Source organism: Acinonyx jubatus, chromosome C2 (genome assembly GCF_027475565.1).
Source record: "Acinonyx jubatus isolate Ajub_Pintada_27869175 chromosome C2, VMU_Ajub_asm_v1.0, whole genome shotgun sequence".
NCBI lineage: Eukaryota > Metazoa > Chordata > Mammalia > Carnivora > Felidae > Acinonyx > Acinonyx jubatus.
This window is the reverse complement of record NC_069384.1, coordinates 73,028,362-73,046,880: the sequence shown is the minus strand read 5'-3', so window position 1 is coordinate 73,046,880 and position 18,519 is coordinate 73,028,362. Positions and strand designations below refer to the sequence as shown.

Below are 18,519 nucleotides of genomic sequence, written 5' to 3'. Positions count from 1 at the left end.
CAATCTGGAGACCTGAACGAGTCCTGGGGACACCTGGACACGTTGGAGGGAGCTAGTGTCTTCTGACAGGCCACAGGCTGTCACCGAGCCTGGTGCTCAGCACTGATAGGAGTCCTGAGGTGTGCAGGAGAGCCCTGTCCGCCTGAGTCTGCGTGTGTGCGTGTGCGTGTGTGTGTGCACGTGCACGGTCAATGAAGGCTGAGTGGACTTCGTGGCCTTTCTGGTGACATAGAAGAACCTCCAGTCTGGGGGTCTGGGGACCCGCGGCAGTCCAAGCTCAGCTGAGTTCACTAGGTGACTATGGGAAACTCATTTCCCCCTTGGATCTCACTTTCTTCAGGTTGAACCTATTCTTAAGACTCCTTCCAGCCACAGTGGCCTATAGATAGCATTTGTTACTCCACTTTTGCTCCCCCTCACTTTCGAAAGGCCTTTTCCCCGCTCGGAATCTACTCTCTGTCAGGGGCTGTCTGGGTCAGCCTTGCACGCATGTGACGGGAGTAGAATCAACAGGTGTGAGATTCCTTAGCCAAGGCGTCCATAGAGAGCACAGGCGTCCTGTGTATACCATTTATTGTTGATTCTGTACACCACGGTTGTTACGGGCAGCGTCCAGCGAAGTTGGACCCCCAACCCTGCCCACCAGGGCTCACACTCTATAAAACCCTGGGGGCCTAGAAATCTCTAAACGCATCACCAAGCACCTGGGATTATTTGCAGTGATTCTCTAAGCGAGGCGAATATGATCTACTGTTGAATGCAGCATGAAGGCAACAGGTTGGTGAGAAGGAGCTCTCCGTAGGTGAAGGAGAGATCCAGGCTGGGAGGAGTCTGGCCCGGAGAAGCACCCGCCCGGCTCCCCTCTCCGAACCCCAGTGATGGCTTCTTCCTCGAGCCCTCCACCACCTCCCCAGCACCCTGGATTCGGTTCTGACCGTAGGATCTGTGGGCTGAGCTCGGAGTGGTTTGTAGCTAAAGGCTGGGATACAGCCAACGTCTGGTTACCGGCTCTAGTTACCTAGTTACCTCTAGCTGTCTGCTCTCCGGAAGCTTCCTGAGTTTGGAAACAGATTCCTGAAACTGCTCTGCACTGACATCTGAAGGGTTGTGAACTTGTGTTGTTGCCCATCAAGAGTCCTGATTGCTGAGCTGCGCCCTTAACTCCTAAAGAGGAAGAGAGCACACACACAGCCCCAACAGTTTCCATGAGAGGGGCCTTTTTTCTGTAAGGGACGGGTGAACCTCATGTTTTCCTGTATTGACCAGGCTTCTGGTCCACACACTACCACATGAGGTTCCCATGCCTGGGACTATAAGAAGCAACAGGAAAGTGACTCCCATTTTCTCGACTGATGAAAGCGCAGGACAGGCCACAAGGTCTCGTACAAAGTTTGAAGACAGAAAGGAAACCCACAGCCCACTGAATAACGTTGCGGAAGAAAGAGATTTTAGACCCATTTCAAAGGGATAACGGTAGTACCTATGCACAAGGGTGTTGTGAAGTTTAAAAAGAAAATGCTCGTTAAGTGCTTTAAAGGGTATCTACGCACTTAAGTAAGCATCGTCGCTAAACAGTGGTTCTAACTGGCTTTTATTATCTTTCCTGCAACATTAACATTAATGGAAGCTGCTAGTACCGGCAAGGTGAAAAATTAAAGTGAACTCTGTGCCCTACCTCAACCTTGGGGGACAAAGCAGCTCGCTCCAGCGCTGAGAAGTGAGCAAATGCAATGTCTTGTGGGAAAGGAAACTCCACCCAGCTTTTCTGGTAGCTTCCTGACCAGACAACATGGTGCAGAGAGGCCAAGACGCCTGCCGAAGAATTGGAGGCCCAGTGGCTCCATCCAAGCCACTCTGATGAAAGAAAGGGACAGGCAAGCCAGAGGGTCAGGTAAAGGGGACACACTGGGTGAAGATGACTCCTTCCTCACCTCCCTGCCATCTCTGGCCCACTTGCACCGTACAACGAGACACCGGAGGCGGTGCCACACCATGCTTCCTGTCTGGAGGAAAGCAGGCCATTTCCCCTGATGGCCCCAGGATCGAATAGGGCAGCACCATCAGTGGAATGATGCCCATGCCCCAAGCTCTGGGCTCACTTCCTTTCAGGCTCTGGCAAGTGTCAGTACCTGTCCACTAGTTGCTATAAATATTTTGAAAACATTTTGGAGGCCCAGATTTACCTTGGAGAGAAGATGTCTTTTGCCTTTGACAAGCCCTGTCTCTCCCAGACTCTCTGGGACAGAGAGTATAACACTACTAAGTGTACTAGTTAGCACATCCCTTCATGGACCCTTTTTGTTGGGAACCTCGTAGCACCGTGCTGCTAAGGCCTCGCGGGATTTCCCATTCGACTTGTGCTACAGAGGAAACTAGTAAGAGCCAGTCAGGGTTTCCCAATCGTGATAGCATTGGCTGCAGCTCTTTCCTGGGCAGACACAGGCACCCGAAATTCTCCATTTCACTGTTTTTACCTCTCAACTGATAGACCAGTTGTCCAGACGAAGATGTGAGTTGCCCTGAGCAAAATTTCTTTACCAAGTGTGAATGTGTGTGGAGCAGGAAAGGTGACAAAGGCAGGCATTTATGTGACTATTATAACCCCGGACCAAACAACTCCACTCTCATAACCAGGCCACAGGCACAAGGAGTCCCAGAGAGCCCCCTGACCCAGCGTGACCTCTCTGTATGCCCTGATGTTGCCTGCTGTATGTGATGAACGTCCGTGTCTAGCTGACTGATGGGGGATTTTACCACACTAACAGGATTACCGGGTTCCATTACACTTGGCTTTTCAATTAAAGGATCTCATCTCTGAACTATTTCACTTCCCTCAAATGGGGAGTGAAAATTAAAAACAGATATAAGGCATAGTATGCCCATAAAAGGACCGGGCAGAGGGGCCTCCGATCAGCAGCAGACAGCTTGCGGTCTTCTGCAGTCGAGATGCCTCTAACCTGGCCATCCTGGGTGCCTTGGGGCGTGGGGATCTAATAACATCTGCTGTCTAGGCCGGAATGTACCCACATCCTCTCCGCCACCCCTGGCAGCTGGGCCTTTGCAAGGGCTGGCTGGCAGGGACAGTGAGGGGCTGGCTTGGCTCATGGGGACCCATCTCTAAAAGCCTGTATTCTCCAGTTAAAGCCCAGGATCGAAGATACTAGTGATACTCTGTTTCTTGATGTGGATGTTGATTACACGGGTATGAACTGCTTGTGAAGATCCATCCAACTCTACATGATCACTCTCCCACGTTTCTGTACGTATGCTATACTTCAATAAAAAGTTAAAAGAGAAAAACCCTAGGGGTGAACATAAGGGCCCCCTGGTACCTGGGTGCTTTCTCCATCCAGTACCAATAAGCTGATTTTAAATGTTTTTAGGGGGCAGACACTCTACATGATCTTATTCCCCAAGGGACCAAAATTTTCAAAGCAAAGTCTGCAGTTCAGAAGTATTCTCCACGAGGCTGACGTATTGCACTGGTGCCCTTCTTCCTTTTCCAGATAACGATCCCGTGAGAGATGTTGACAGCGGCCCTCTCCACAGGAACTGAGCGACATGGTCCCTCCTTGTCTCTTTCACAGCATCCGAAAGCCAGGGTGCTTGGCCACTCTCAGGAAGCCAGTTGAGTGGGTGGAAGCCTTCTTTGAGGACAGAACTCACCCTGCCTTCAGGAGCAGAACACTGAGGGAGACCTTTCATTTCAGGGGACAGGGGACAGCCATGCCACAGGCGGGGGGGGGGGGAAGCGAAGGAAGGGGAATCAACTTACATCATACCTGGGAGGGGAGTTGCCCCCCCCCCCCGGGGAGAACTATTCCCACAAAGTGAGCAGACATGGGAACGGAGTCTACAGAGGCCAGCAGGGCCGTGGACACAGGGAAGCTTGTTCTTGGAGGAGAGCTGGTGAGGCTGTGGAGAGGGGCCTTCTCGAGTGAATTAGACATGAATTAGAAACCCCAGGGGGGTTTTGCCATGGCCAGTTCGATCTCCCTGGTGGTTACGAAGGCCCTGAAAGAGCTGATTCTCCTGTAGTTCTCTATAGGAGAACCAGGCAGGTCAGGAAAAAGTGGGGGGGGGGGGGGAGCCTTTCTCTTGGGGAGCAGAGAGGAAGCAGGGGATGGCTCTGTGGACCCAGGGGTGGAGGTGGAACAATGAAATTCCCAGATCTTCCAGTGGTCCCACTGTCCCCCAGCTCCGCCTCCAGCCCGCCTCTTCAACACTCGTTGGGTGCCTTCATCTGCATCAGGACCGCATGGCTCCTCTTCCTGCAGCAGCAACAGCAGATGCAGGCAGCCAGGGAACAGGCCAGGGCAATGATGCCAATGACAATGGCGGCAATGGCCAGCCCGCTCTGGGCCTGGGTCATGCCCCACGTGCCACGGTCATCGGTGACCTCAACGGTGGTCAGGTCGGTGTAGTCCTCCACAGAGCTGGTGAACTCAGTAGTGGAGGAGACGGGGGTGGTGTCGGGGTAGCTGGGTGTGTCCGGGTAGCTGGGCACCTCGGGGATCACTGGGACCTGGACACTGGGGACAGCGGCACTGACGCTGACGATGATGAGGGACTGGCCTCGGACACTGGGTGGGCTGAAACATACCGGGAGAGTATCTGTCCCCAACCTGGGCTTGTTGAGCAGAAGCCAACTGCGGAGTGGCAGGATGTCTGAGTCGCATCTCCAGGGGTTGTCATAGAGCCTCAGCTCACACAGGTGCCCCAGGTGATCGAAGATGCCCATGGGCAGGTTCTCCAGCTGGTTGTTCTGCAGCTGGATGGTCATGAGGCCATTGACATTGGCAAAGATATTCCCTGGGAGCTGTCTGAGGCGGTTGTTCTGCAAGGAGATGTTCTGTAGATTGACCAGCATGCGGAAGACACTCCCGTCCAGCTCTTGAAGCGCATTGGTGTGGAGGGACAGCTCCCGCAGTTCCACTAGCCCATTGAAGGCGTCTGGGGAGATGTAGTTGATCTGGTTACGGCTGAGAATCAGGACCTGCAGCTGGCGGAGGTTGCTGAAGACGTTGTCAGGCAGAGAAGTGATGTGGTTGTCGTAGAGCCAAAGCTCACGCAGGTTGTGCATGGGCCCAAAGATCCCCGGAGAGAGCTCCTTCAGGGAATTCCCAAAAAGGGTGAGACGGTTGAGCTGGGGCAGCTGCATGAAGATGCCAGGGGGCAACTGGGAGATGTGGTTGTTGGACAGATAGAGCTTCTGGAGGTTACGGTTGTTGTGGAAGAGGCCAGGGGAGAGCATACCAATCTGGTTCTGCTGCAGGGCCAGCTCCTGGAGGTTTCCACACCCATCAAAAGTGCCCATGGGGATTTCTGAGAGCCTGTTCTCGTACAGCCGGAGGACCTGGAGGTTGCCCAGGTGCTGGAAGACCCTGGGCGAGAGATGGGTGAGGCTATTCTTGCCGAGATTGAGCTTGGTGAGGCCCACCAGGTGGTCGAAGACACCATCAGGGATATATTCCAGGTGGTTGCCGTGCAACTGCAGCTCCTTGAGGTTGCTGAACTGGGAGAAGTGTGCCGGCTGGATCTGCACCAGCTGGTTGCTGGACAGAAGGAGCGACTCGAGGTTGTCCAGGCCCTGGAAGAGGCCAATAGGCAGCACCTGAAGCTTGTTGTTGGCAAGGCTGAGGTAACGCAGCGAGCCCAGGCTACGGAAGGCACCAGGCATGATGTGGGACAGCTCGTTCTTCTCAATCCTCAGGGCAATGAGGGCTGAGATGTTGAGGAATGGGGACTCGTTGAGTTCAGTGATGTGCGTGTTGAGGATCTGCAGGCTCATGGCGTTCCAGGGCAGGGGAGTGGGCACTGCCACGATGCGTGCCCCAGTGCACTCCACCTGGGAGGCCCTGGAGCAGGTACACTCAGTTGGGCAGCCATAGTAGGCCAGCCCTGCACTCCAGGCTTGGCAGCCCACCAGCAAAAGAAGGTAATGTTTCAGCGACATGGCCTCTGCAAGGGGAGAGAGCACACGTGAGTCAGGGTCATCTCACCGACACTGCTGTTATTTTTTTTTTTTTTTTTTTTTTTTTTAGAGAGAGAGGGAGACACAGAATCGGAAACAGGCTCCAGGCTCTGAGCCATCAGCCCAGAGCCTGCCGCGGGGCTCGAACTCACGGACCGCGAGATCGTGACCTGGCTGAAGCCGGACGCTTAACCGACTGCGTCACCCAGGCGCCCCACTGCTGTTATTTTTAAGCCCATGTCAACCTTTGGTGCCAAACACCGGCTTGCCTTTGAACCCCACAACCACATGCCCTGCCATATGCTACTTACGGTCCGGTCAGCAAGCCCCTTCACCTTTCCCACATGCCAAGCAATTCCCCCACCCGGAGTGCTCTTTGTCCTCATCTAAATCTTCCCCATACTTCCAAGTCTAGCTCAAATGCAGTTGCCTCTAGGAAGCTTTCCCCAGATTCTGTGAGTCAGCATTAGTTACCCTCCCGTGCAGGTGGTCTTCCCAGTGTCCATTATGGCCATGCCACAGCTGGCCTCGTTCGGAATTCGTTGCGTCCCCGTCTCTGTCCCTCTCTAGTCAATAAGTTTTTCAAGGGCAGGGATGTTCATCATTCATCCCCAGAGATTCCTTAAGGCAGGAACAGTATCTTGTCTGGGTTGTACCCTGGATCCAGCCCCCTGGATCAGACGCATCCTTGTATCCCTCACAGCGCAACTAACTTGCTGGTTGAACATGACCTCCTGGGGAGGAGCAGATAGGAAATGAGACCTGGCAGAAGATGCTAAGACCACAAACATGGACCTCTTCTGGGAAAGCAGCAGCAGCCAACAAAGGTGGGATGCGCTGCTGATCTGGCAGAAAGGATGAGAGGGCAAGTTCAGCTTTTCCTCTGCCTGGCACTTCCCAGCACTGCCCTGCCCCATCACCACCACTGACAACCTGGCCCTTCGGTACCCCTTCCCGGCTTTAATTCAAACCCTTCCCAGTGAAAGGAAATTATCTATGCCACTTCCTGTCTCTCTGGAAGGAGCCAATGCCTGGGGTCTACCTTCTGGGTATAGTTCCAGTTTCCACAAAGAAACATTGAGTGGCCTTGAGTAAGTCCCAGAAAACTTGGGACGCACTTTGAGCTGAAAGGTGGTAGGGCCATATGCTCCCATAGGGCATGGTGCTGATCTGGGAACGGAGCCCAAACCCATGAAAGGTTCGATATTTGAGGTCAGAGGTGATATTTAAGAGCAGAGGTCAGAAGTGATACATATACAGATATGTGTACATATATATATATATATATATATATATATATATATAAATAATTAGATATATAACGTATACAATGTGGTGGAGCCATGAGCTGTGGGCACTGAGCCCTACGTAGAGTTAAGAACCACTAACTAGCTGTTTGACCTGAAAGGAAACTTGAAACCTTCAAGCTCAGCTTTCTCGTGTGTTAAATTGGGAGGATAGCCTCTGCCCCTTCTTAAGGCCGCTGGGAGGAGCAAACAGAAGAATGGATGTGGGGGTGTCCTGCACAGTGTTGTGCAAATGTGTACGGTTGTTCAAGGTCATCCACGACTTGGACTCTATAGACTCATGGAGGCAAGAAGGCCTCAAAGTGTTTTTAATCTTGGAAATCTTACCTAAGGGGATTAGAGATTTCTGAGTATGTGTAAAGCAGTATCTGTAACTTCCAACTGAGGTTCAAAGGGGTCTCTAATTTCCAAAGGCGAAGAACGGCTTATCATACATCCCCACTATTTTCTGGGGATGAAGGAAGCAGGGAAACTGAGGCTCAGAGCTTAAATCCAGGACCTCCAGATTCTTGGGTGAGTGCTCTGAGTGTTATTGCAATGCAATACAGGTCAGAGCAAGGAATCTGAAATGATGGCATGTGAGGCATAAACTGGCTGGGTGGGGAAGGTATTTCTCTAGCCTCTCTTCCTGAACTCATGGAGTCCAAAGTCTGGCCCGTAACTCAGAATAATCCAGGCTTCCCAACCTGGCCTTAACTCAGTACACCCTTTTCCTGCCCTCTCAACAAGCCTACTCTGAGGACAGAACCCAAGTTTATCTCTCCCCACCCAGACCTTGATATTTCATTTATTCACAGCCCATCCAAGCCCCGACCTGGTGTATTTTTGCATTAAGGACTTAGTAACTATGTAACGTGTTGGGGAAAAGAAAGAAAGAAAAACTTGGCCACCAGAGTCTAGATGCAGAGGAATGGGGTCCGATGAAGCTATAGACACATCCAAAAGCACAAATTTGTATAGACAAAAGAAGGTCCAGAACTTAAGGGTAGAAAATGAACAGCCTAAACAGGGGGCACAGAAAAAGTGACTCAACATCCACCCCAGGGGAAAGACTTAAGACTTTTTATTGATAGTAGCAGAGAAAGAAGGCTGGCCAGAAAAACTAATGTTGATCTTAGCCTGCATTAACAGAAGTATTAAGTGTGGAACAAAGAAAGTGATGGTCTTCTTCTACATGGCCCTCATCAGGCCACAGCTGTGCTTCTGTGCCCCAGCTTCAAGAAGGCCAATAACAAACTGGTCCCTTGAAGGCCCTGTAGAGAGGGGTAAGAGGACGGTGAGGGGACCTAGAAATGAGAACCTCCGAGCACCCGTTGAAGGAACTGTGGATAGATACCTGGAAGAAGATAGGAGGAGGCTATAAGCACTTGCCAAGAATACATGAAGGACTGCCCTGGGACACAGAAGGCAGCCTTACTGTGGCTCCAGAGGTCAAAAGTGGTGTGCAGAAATTTTAGGGGAGCACATTTCAGCTCACCACTGTCTGAATCAGAATGGACGACCCATGGCGTTAGTAAGTTCCCCATCACTGGAAGTGTTCAAGCAGAGGCAGACCAACTCTCTGGAAAGGATGCTGGAGGGGAGATTCCTACAGCTGGGAGGGTATTGAACTGGATGACAGCTGATGTCCTGTCTATCCCCCAAGATTTTGGGATTCTAAGGCTGAGTCCAGAGCAAGGATGTGAGATCCATATACCCAGCTAATTGTGCCTGTGCTCCCAAGGGTCTGTGTGGACAGGTGTGGGTGTTTGCCCATCTCCTTGGTACATGTGTGTGTGAAAGACTTACCCCTTGGACTGGCTTAACAAAATGGGGCGCCTGGGTGTCTCAGTTGGTTAAACGTCCGACTTCAGCTCAGGTCAGGTACTCACAGTCTGTGGGTTTGAGCCCCACGTCGGGCTCTGTGCCAACAGCTCAGGGCCTGGAGCCTGCTACGGATTCTGTGTCTCCCTCTCTTTCTGCCCCTCCCCCCCTCATGCTCTGCCTCTGTCTCTCTCTCAAAAATAAATAAACATTAAAAATTAAAAAAAAAAAAAAGGAGAAGCTCTAAATGCTCCTGGTAATGCGATGTGCTTCATTTATTTTTAATGTCTACTTCTATGCTCACCATGCTTCAAAATGGTGCCGTGGTCCCAATGTCAGGGACTAACTTAAGTGCCCACAACCTGGCAAGTCCAAGGCAGTCCCTGTCAGATTTCCCCATCTGTAAGTGAGGGTGCGGGATGAGATGCCCTCTGAGGAAGCCATCTCAGACCTTCCCTGAGTCTGCATTCCCCAGCTGGGGCAGGGGGAGGTGGGGAGGGCGTCATGCCAGTCTCAGGGAGGGCCCAGGGCCAGGGGAGGGTGCCTCACGGCTTGAGAAGAAGAGAGAAAAGATAATTCTCTTATGGGAACAGAGCCACTGTTGTTCAAAATGGACCACACTCAGCTTGACAAACATTGCAAGAATTTGCAGATTTTCCTTCTTATAAATCCTTATGTCTGCGGGGTCCACCCCAGCACCACACGCAGCAGCTTCCTGTTTTCCAGCACTTGCTCCCGCCACAAGGCACCGACTGCTCCAGAGGACCTCCAGAAGGCCCACCTCCAACCCAGCTACAGAGCCCTCAGGGGACGGAGGGGCCACAGGCGCAGGGCTGGCCAGCCAGCGAGTGCTGCGGGCGTGCTCAGGAGCCCGGCACACAGCAACCTAATAGCACACGCTGCCCGGTGCCGCTTGGCAGCCGTGACAAATGCCAGTTAAAGACCCACAAAGCTACCCTAATTATACCCTCCTCCTCCAGGCGGCCAAAGGCGTCCTCAGTCACTGCAGCGACTCAGCCCAGCCCCTGTCCTAGGAGGAGGGACAGCCCGGGGTCTGTCGCCGGCCCAGGAATTCAGTAAGCCAAGCAGACGGACAGGCAGCTCACCCGGACACCCCGACGCGGTCCCTCCCCAGGAGTAGAAGCACTTGGCCCAGGCACTTTGTGAGTCTCTTCAGCAAGAACTGCCTGTGACTCATGAGTGAACACATAATTAGCGTTGAAGCCCTGGGCTTTGTTGGTTGGTGGGTTGGCACTTTTTTGGTTTATTACCATCATTCACATCCCCTAAACATGAGGTTCCCTGGGAGGAGATGCCTTCTTATTGCAATGCCACGGAGCAAACTTCTGGAAAAAGCCTGGGAGACAGATGTGCGACGCTGGTCTTGATGTTAAACTGGAGTGAGAGTTTGGGTACATTCTCCAGGCCTCCTGTAAAGACTTCCAAGGGCCCTTGACTGGAGACAGAAGGGAAATCTGGCCTGAAGCCCCACCATTCACCTACCCTCCCTCCCATAGACCATGCAGGCTACCCTGAACGGCCGGCAACGCTACCTGGCCTGGCCCCTTCATGCCAAGACTGAGGAACTCATACCCATCTTTTCAGGTCTACCTTGTTGCAGAAGTTTCCCAGGCAGGGCAACCCCGCTTCTTAATCAGTGCATCTTCAAATAGCCAAGAGCCATTTCATGGGATTGGGGAGCCTCTGGTCCTGACCCCCTCCAGTGCACCTGGGGAAACTGAGGACCCGAGAGAAGATCTCCTTCCCTGGCCTGTGCCCTCTCCCCACAGAGGTCTTCCCCTAAGCATGGCCTCACCTGCAGTGACGTGTTGCCCCATCCAGCCGAGGGAGATGTCAGGCTTGGAGCTGTTGAGGGGTTGTCTTCCCCCACCCCCAGCAACTCTGCCACCCCCTCCAGCCAGTATCAGCCTCTATCAAGTTGCTCGTCAGTGCTTGGTCAACGGGCTTAAAGCCACTGATTGAGAGGCTCAGTGCATCCAGACGTCCCCATTGCACTAAACGGGGGGTAACCACCCTACACCCCAAATCAGTAGATAAAAATCACCTGGAAGATCCTGGGATGCTTGTTGAATAGAAGTAGCATTGCAGCTGTGGGGATTAAATGAATCCTACCCACAAAGCACTGAGAGTCATTCTTGGCACAGAATGAGTACCCAATAAATGTCACTGATAGTTACTGTTCATTCTGCTGTTGAGTAAAACCAGGATCTCTTGAGACTCCACCCACAGAGATCCTGATTCCTAGGCCTGGGTGGGCCCCAGACTCTGCAGCGTTTAAGAAATTCCCCAAGGGACACTGATGTAGGTGTCCATGGTCTATACTCAGAAGCACTCATTGGGGTCTAGCCCAGCTCAGATACAGACTCCTGACCTGTGTCATTTCCTGCCAAGAACAGAGAGACTGAACTCAGGATCAAGGAGGCTGAAGGCCAAATCACAGACCTCGCCCAGAGACCTCTACCAATATTCCCTTCCCTGGCCCTTTCGTCACCGCTGTCAGAAATCTGAGATTTGTGCTAATTTGAACGTAGCAGTACAGGTTATTTCCAAAAGCAGCCCTTAGAGCCCAGGACATCGGAGGTGCAAGGGCCTTTTGACTATCCTGTCAAACCATCTGGTCATTTTGTAGATGGGAAAACTAAGGGGCCCAGAGGAGGAACGGACTTGTTCAAGGTCACACAGTCAGTTGAAGATTCCTGACATCCAGATCAGGACTCTGCCTAACTGTAGAGCTTGGTGAGCCCCTGAACCTTATCACGAGGCTTCAGGACCTTATCCACCACGTGTCTGGCAGTGCCTGAAAGGGGGGAAGAGGTGGCTTTACTCCCTCTGTCCTAAAATGATCTCAGGCTCACATGCAATCCACCCTCCAGCTGCCCAGCATTATTAACCAAGATCAAGTACCCCTCCCTACTCCCAGCCTGCATTGTTTGAGGGATTCCTTCCTTAAGGCTGCTCTGATGCTATGTTGGCTCAATTTCACCTGAGTGGCCTGGAAGAGCAGAGGGCAGGGACAGAAGGGGTTGCCAGAAGGGATTAATCCCATAATCTGAACACACAGCCCCCTCAGGGTTTTACCCAAATCAGGAATGCTCTACCCCAAACACAAAGCATGCTGGAGCCCCAAGCCTCATCCCCCACCTGACTCGATTGTTGACCCCATCTCTCCTGGTCCTTCAAAGCCAAAACATTCTTCACTTGTTTAAAAATGAACATGAGTAAGAAAAAGCAAGTCCTTTCCAGCCCCAGGGTTAGGGGAGGTAGGGCTTCCTGCAGAGGCCAAAGCAGGCCTGTAATTAGCTCGCAGGAAGGGGCAGGAGATACTAACAAAGTTGCCAGCGGAGCAGGGGAGAAGCTCCCACTCGACCGACCGACGCTTTTATGAAAGAAGCCACCGGCTACAGCCCCCTGCTCGGGGTGACCCCCAGGGGACCCAAAACAGACAGAAATGGATGAACCTCTCAACAAAACATCTTGGAAAAAGTTTCTAAATCCTATGTCCCCAAAGCCCCAGAGAGGCAGTGAAACCAGAAGTTATAGTCATTCGTTCGTGGTCGGGATTTAGGGAAGCAATTTGCCATGTGTAATCACAGCCTCCGGAGCATGTGCTGGCAGGACCGAGTGGGGACAGCTTCTCCCCCATCTCTCCTTACGTCTCGGCATCTGGAACTACGCCCATCCGCAGCCCACCACCCCTGGCATTTACGGAGCAAGCCCAGGTAGCCTCCAGGGCCCTGACTTTCTGCAGGGTCTGTTCACAGCGCTCCCCCCTGGCCCTGACCTCTCTCCCAGGCCTGTCTCATCACTGCCGAGCCCACCCACTGACTCAAGACCACAGGCAAATGGGACTGTCCGGTCCTGACTGTACCCCCGATGTCCCATCAGTGCAGTGAAAGAAGTGACAGCCGTTAGACAATGTCTAAATTATGGAGACGGTGGCACCAGCATATCTGGGAGTCGCTGGAGATCCAGTGCTATAATCCCAGAAGGTGCTGGCACCTTCAGTCTGAGTGACACCTTAATCCAAGAGCATCGCGGCCTACCCTGAGGTAATACATCTGGCCCTGGGGGTAGACTGGCTCTCTCACACTTCAGCACAGGGGGGAAGCTCTAGAAAAGTTCTGCTTTTCCACAGTTGGTCCCGTGGCCCCACTCCTGCCTCTACATTTGAGCAGAGATGCGGGTAAGGGTGCCTCAGTCACAGGATTTTACATGCACACCCAGCCCCGACTCCCAGCTCAGAGCCAGCAGCCCCGGCCACCCCCAGACACATCTGGCTGGCCAGAGGGCAAGGCTGCCGGCCGCCTAAGCCACACACAAACTTAGACCCCGAAACGATGCTCAGTCCACAGCCGAAATCCAAACTGGAGCTCCGAACTGGGCGGGCACTTCTGCTGAAGCCACTTTTGTAGCAATGATAAGGCCGGGAAAAGAGGACAGATCTGTCTTCTGGGAAACCCTCCACTGGTCCTGGACAGACCCACACGCCGGGCAGGCCACTGGCGGCCACCACAGTAAGTGCTGGGGGAAAGGACGCGGGTTCAAAATAACCTGAACCTTGGAAAAAGACAACCGCTTCCCCTAATAGCACAGTCCCAGGGATAGTTTAGTTAACTTTCGGGGCATCTGAAAACTACCTGGGCAGCACCGCAGACTGACCTCATGGGGCGGTAAGGGTAAGTGGGGCAGGGGGCCGGTGGCCCCAGGCTCGCGGGGGTTGGCCCCCTCCGGAGAGCATCCCCAGGCACCCCGCCAGCCTCTCCCCGGGATGCCGGCCGGCCCGGACGCGAGGTGGGGGACAGAGCCGCGGCGCTGGCCGGCAGGAGGGAGGGAGGGAGGGCGCGGCGGCCGGCCTGCCCACTTACCAGCAGCTCGGCGCCCGCCCGCCGTCGACCAGAGGGAGCCCGAGAGCAGGACGCGGCCGGCTCAAGGCGGCAGCATGAGTGCGGCGGGCCGGCACTCCCCGTATTTAAAGGGTCCTGGCGTGAGTCACCGCCGGGGGCAGTGTCTGCGCGGTGGCGGGGAGGGGCCGGCCGGCGGGCGGCCCAGCCGTGGGCACAGCCTCCTCGGAGATGCAGGGTGCGGGGGCTTCTCCTGCATGATTTAGTTGTGTTTTTCTTTTCTTTTCTTTTCTTTTCTTTCTTTTCTTTTCTTTTCTTTTCTTTCTTTCTTTATTTATTTTTTTTACAGAACACGTTCTCCTCCTGCCTCCAATGCTCCATTGGGACTCAGTCACTGCTTTGGCCATTTCGGCTCTGGGAAAGCTCCGTGGCTGTAGGAAAGCATTGATTTTGTTTCCCTTTTTCTTTGAAATTCGGAAGTAATTTCAAATTTACGGATAATTTGCAAGAATAATACAAGGAACACTCTTCTGTGCCTAACCCAATTTGCTTATTTGTTAACATGGTGGGAAAAGCATTTAAGTTCCAAAGAGAGATAAAGTACCCCCCAACCGTGCCCCCCCTAAAAACAAAGTTTTGTTTCCCTTCTGATATCAACTTCTGCTCCCTGGCTGCCGCCCCGCAGAGATAGGGGCTTGCGGTCAAGGGGCATATTTAAGAATGAGAGGCTCCCTGTGACCTTCACCTCTGCATTGGAGCCCACTCCCGGCTGCCCTAGTGGGGGACAAGAAACCATTTCTGTTCTTGGTATCACCAAGTCATAGTTTATGGGGTGAGGAGGCAGCCAAACCCTAGCATCTTCTCCCAGATGCAGCCTCAATAAGGCAGGAACTGCGCTGGGCTGAGCCACGTGCCCTTCCCTGGCTCAGTTTACCTTTTCAGCCCAGTGGGGAGAGTGATATTTACACACAATGCCTCATGGAATGCCAGGAGCCTTAATTAATGTTTGCACTGTGCTTTGAGATGGGCGATGAAAGGAAGATATAAAACTGCATAGTGTTATTACCGAAATAGTCACTTGGGTGGCTTGCGATGGTCAAGCCCTACAGCCTGAATCATGTCACATTCCTCCTCACTGGTGGTACCATGATTCAGAGCCAGAAACAAAAAGCACCCTGTCCATTAAGTGACATGAGCCCAAGAGGGGCAGGCACCGCTTGGAGGGATCACCAAGCCCTGGTTCTTCAACGACCAACCTCCCTTCCAAATAACATTCTGTGTGGAGAACCCCCTCCCTCTTACTAACCAGGCACCTTCACCTCCCCAAACTGAAGCCGTCAACCGCCTTTTTGTAGAACCTGGAAGAATAAAAATATCCCCTCTTTTTACCTGCTTTCTTTCCTTCCTGATTCTAACATTCAGCCACTCTGCACTGGCTGCCTAGGTCCACACAGGGATGAATCAGATACTTTTCTTGCCCGTGAAGAGCTGAGAGAAGGACGGACATTTATGAAGCACCTACTGTGAACCATAGAGCCCACAGGCACCTTATTACATCTCTACAGTATTTTATCTATACCGGGTTTCTAAATGTTGCCACTACTGAGATTTGGGGCCAGAGGATTCTTTACTGTGGGGAGCTGTCCCAGGTACACGCATTCCTCAAAGATATTGTGGGTCCAGTTTCAGACCACCACAATAAAGCCAGTAGTATCACAGTAAAGCGAGTCAAATGAATTTTTTAGTTTCCTAGAACGTATAAAGTTGCATTTACACTCTACTGTAGTCTATTAAGTGAAGAATAGCATCATGTCTAAAACGATGTACATACCTTAATTTCAAAATACTTCATTGCTAAAAAATGCTAACCATCGGGGCGTCTGGGTGGCTCAGTCGGTTAACTTCGGCTCAGGTCATGATCTTGCTTTCTGTGAGTTCAAGCCCCGCATCGGGCTCTGTGCTGACAGCTCAGAGCCTGGAGCCTGCTTCAGATTCTGTGTCTCATTCTCTCTCTGCCCCTCCCCCACTGTGCTCTGTTTCTCAAAAATAAATAAATGTAGAAAAGATTTTTTTTTTCAAAATGCTAACCATCATCCGAGCTTTCAGCAAGTCATAATGTTTTTGCTGATAGGAACTTATGCCTCAGTGTGGGCGGCTGCTGATTTGTCAGGGTGGTGGCTGCTGAAAACCGTGGCCACTGGTGACTTCTTAAGACAAAGCAACAACGGAGTTTGCCACTTCCTTTCACGAAAATTTTCTCTGGTACCCATGGTGCTGTTTGATAGCAGTTTACCCACAGAACTTCCTTTAAAATCAGAGTCAGACCTCTCAAACCCTGCCACTGCTTTATCAACTAAGTTTATGTAATGTTCTCAATCCTCTGTTATCATTTCAACCATCTTCACAGCATCTTCACCAGAAGTCTCTTCCATCTCAAGGAACCACCCTCTTTGCTCATCCCTAAGAAGCCACTTCTCATCCATTCAAATTTTATCAAGAGGTTGCAGCAATCAGTCCCATATTCAGGCTCCACTTCTGATTCTGGTTCTCTGGCTACTTCTACCACATCGGCAGTTCCTTCCTGCACGGGAGTCTTGAGCCCTCAAAGTCATCCATGAGGGTTGGAATCAACTTCTTCCAAACTCCCGTTTATGTTGATATTTTGACTTCCTCCTATGAATCATGAATGTTCTTCATGGCATCTAGAACGGTGAAGCCTTGCCAGAAGGTGTTCAGTGTACTTTGCCCAGATCCATCAGAGGAATCACTATCTATGACAGTAAAGCTTTCTGAGATGTATTTCTTTAGGACTAAGACTTGAAAGTAGAAATGACTCCTTGACCCATGCGCTGCAGAATGGATGTCGGGCTAGCAAACATGAACACCTCATTTCCCCTCTCCAACAGAGCTCTTGGGTGAGCAGGTGCTTTGTCCATGAGCAGTCATATTCTTAAAAGAATCTTTTTTGTCCTGAGCAGTAGGTCTCAACAGTGGGCTTAAAGTATTCAGTAAACACGTTGTAAACAGATGTGCTGTCATCCCGGTGCTGTTATTACATTTACAGAGCTCAGGGAGAGCAGATTTAGCACAATTCTTAAAGGCCTTAGGATTTTCAGCATGGTAACTGAGCACTGGCTTCAACTTCAAGTCTCCAAAGAGTCAGCTTGTGCTTTCAAGTTCTGAGGCCAGGCATTGACTTCTCCTCTCTAGCTGTGAAAGTCCTGGATGGCATCTTCTTTCAAGAGAAGGTTATTTCGTCTACATTGAGCATCTGTTGCTTAGTGCAGCCACTTTCATTAATTATCCAAGCTAGACCTTCTGGAAAACTTCCTGCTTCACCTTGCACGTTTATATCATGGAGACGGCTCCTTTCTTTAAACCTCATGAGCCAACCTCTGCTAGCTTCAATCTTTAATTGTGCAGCTTCCTCTCTTCTCTCAGCTTCATAGGATTGAAGAGAGTTAAGGGCGTGCTCTGGCTTAGGCTTTGGCTTAAGGGAATATTGGGGCTGGTTTGATCTTCTATCCAGACCACTCAGACATTCGCCATATCAGCAATAAGGCTGTTTTGCCTTTTTTTTTTTTTTTTTTATCATTCATGTGCTCACTGGAGTAGCACTTTTAATTTTCCTTCAAGAACTTTCCTTTGCATTCACAACTTGGCTAACTCTTTGGCACTAGAGGCCAAGCTTTCAACCTGTCTCAGCTTTCGGCATGCCTTCCTCATGAAGCTTAATCATTTCTAGCTTTTGATTTAAAGCAAGAGACGTGTGGTTCTTCCTTTCACTTGAACACTTAGCGGCCAATGTGAGGGCAGTTAATTGTCCTAATTTCAATATTGCTATGGGTCAGGGAATTAGGAGGCTCAAAAGGAGGAAGACAGATGGGGGGAGCAGCTAGTCAGTGAAGCAGTCAGAACACATACATTTATGGATTAAGTCCACCATGCTATGTGGGTGTGGTTTGTGGATCCCCAAGACAATTACCATAGTGGATTAAAGATTACGGATCAGAGATCACCACAACAAATATAATAATGATGAAAAAGTTATAATACTGCAAAAATTACCAAAACACGACACAGAGACATGAAGTGAGCAAATGTTATTGGAAAAATGGCACCCATAGACTTGTTTGATGCAGGGTTGCCACAAATCTTGAATTTGTAAAAAAAAAAAAAAGAAAGAAAGAAAAAGGTGCAAAAAGGTGAGATGTGCCTGTATCATAGGATGCTTAAAGTATCCCTGGGCTCAACCCACTAGATACCGTTAGTGTCCCTCCCAAGTTGAGACAACGAAAAATGCATGTTGCCGGAGCATGCACACCCACCCACCCACACACGCACAGAGCTGAGAGCCACTGATCTACCTGTGAGTGGGAGTAACTAAGAAAACTAAGGCTCAGGGCAGTTAACTAATTTCCCTGAGATCACACTCTAAGTGACAGAGCCAAAATTCAAACCCTGGTTGTGCATTGTATGCTTTCCCTCCCACTGTGTGCTTACACTCACTTAACTCTTGCAGATAGGAGTGTGGCCATGTTTAAATTAGAGTAAGGATTTCAAGAAGTCGAGG

General features: G+C 51.2%; 1 protein-coding gene across 1 annotated transcript; it reads right to left on the bottom strand.

The window, feature by feature from the left end:
* Positions 1 to 556: 556 nt before the first annotated feature.
* On the bottom strand, positions 557 to 14,079 carry LRRC15 (leucine rich repeat containing 15). The gene is made up of 2 exons (XM_027061175.2): positions 13,971 to 14,079; positions 557 to 5,961 (listed from the first exon to the last, which is right to left on the bottom strand). Exon 2 carries the CDS (start codon positions 5,954 to 5,956, stop codon positions 4,220 to 4,222), a length of 1,737 nt encoding a protein of 578 aa, XP_026916976.1. The 5' UTR covers positions 5,957 to 5,961; positions 13,971 to 14,079; the 3' UTR covers positions 557 to 4,219.
* Positions 14,080 to 18,519: the final 4,440 nt, after the last annotated feature.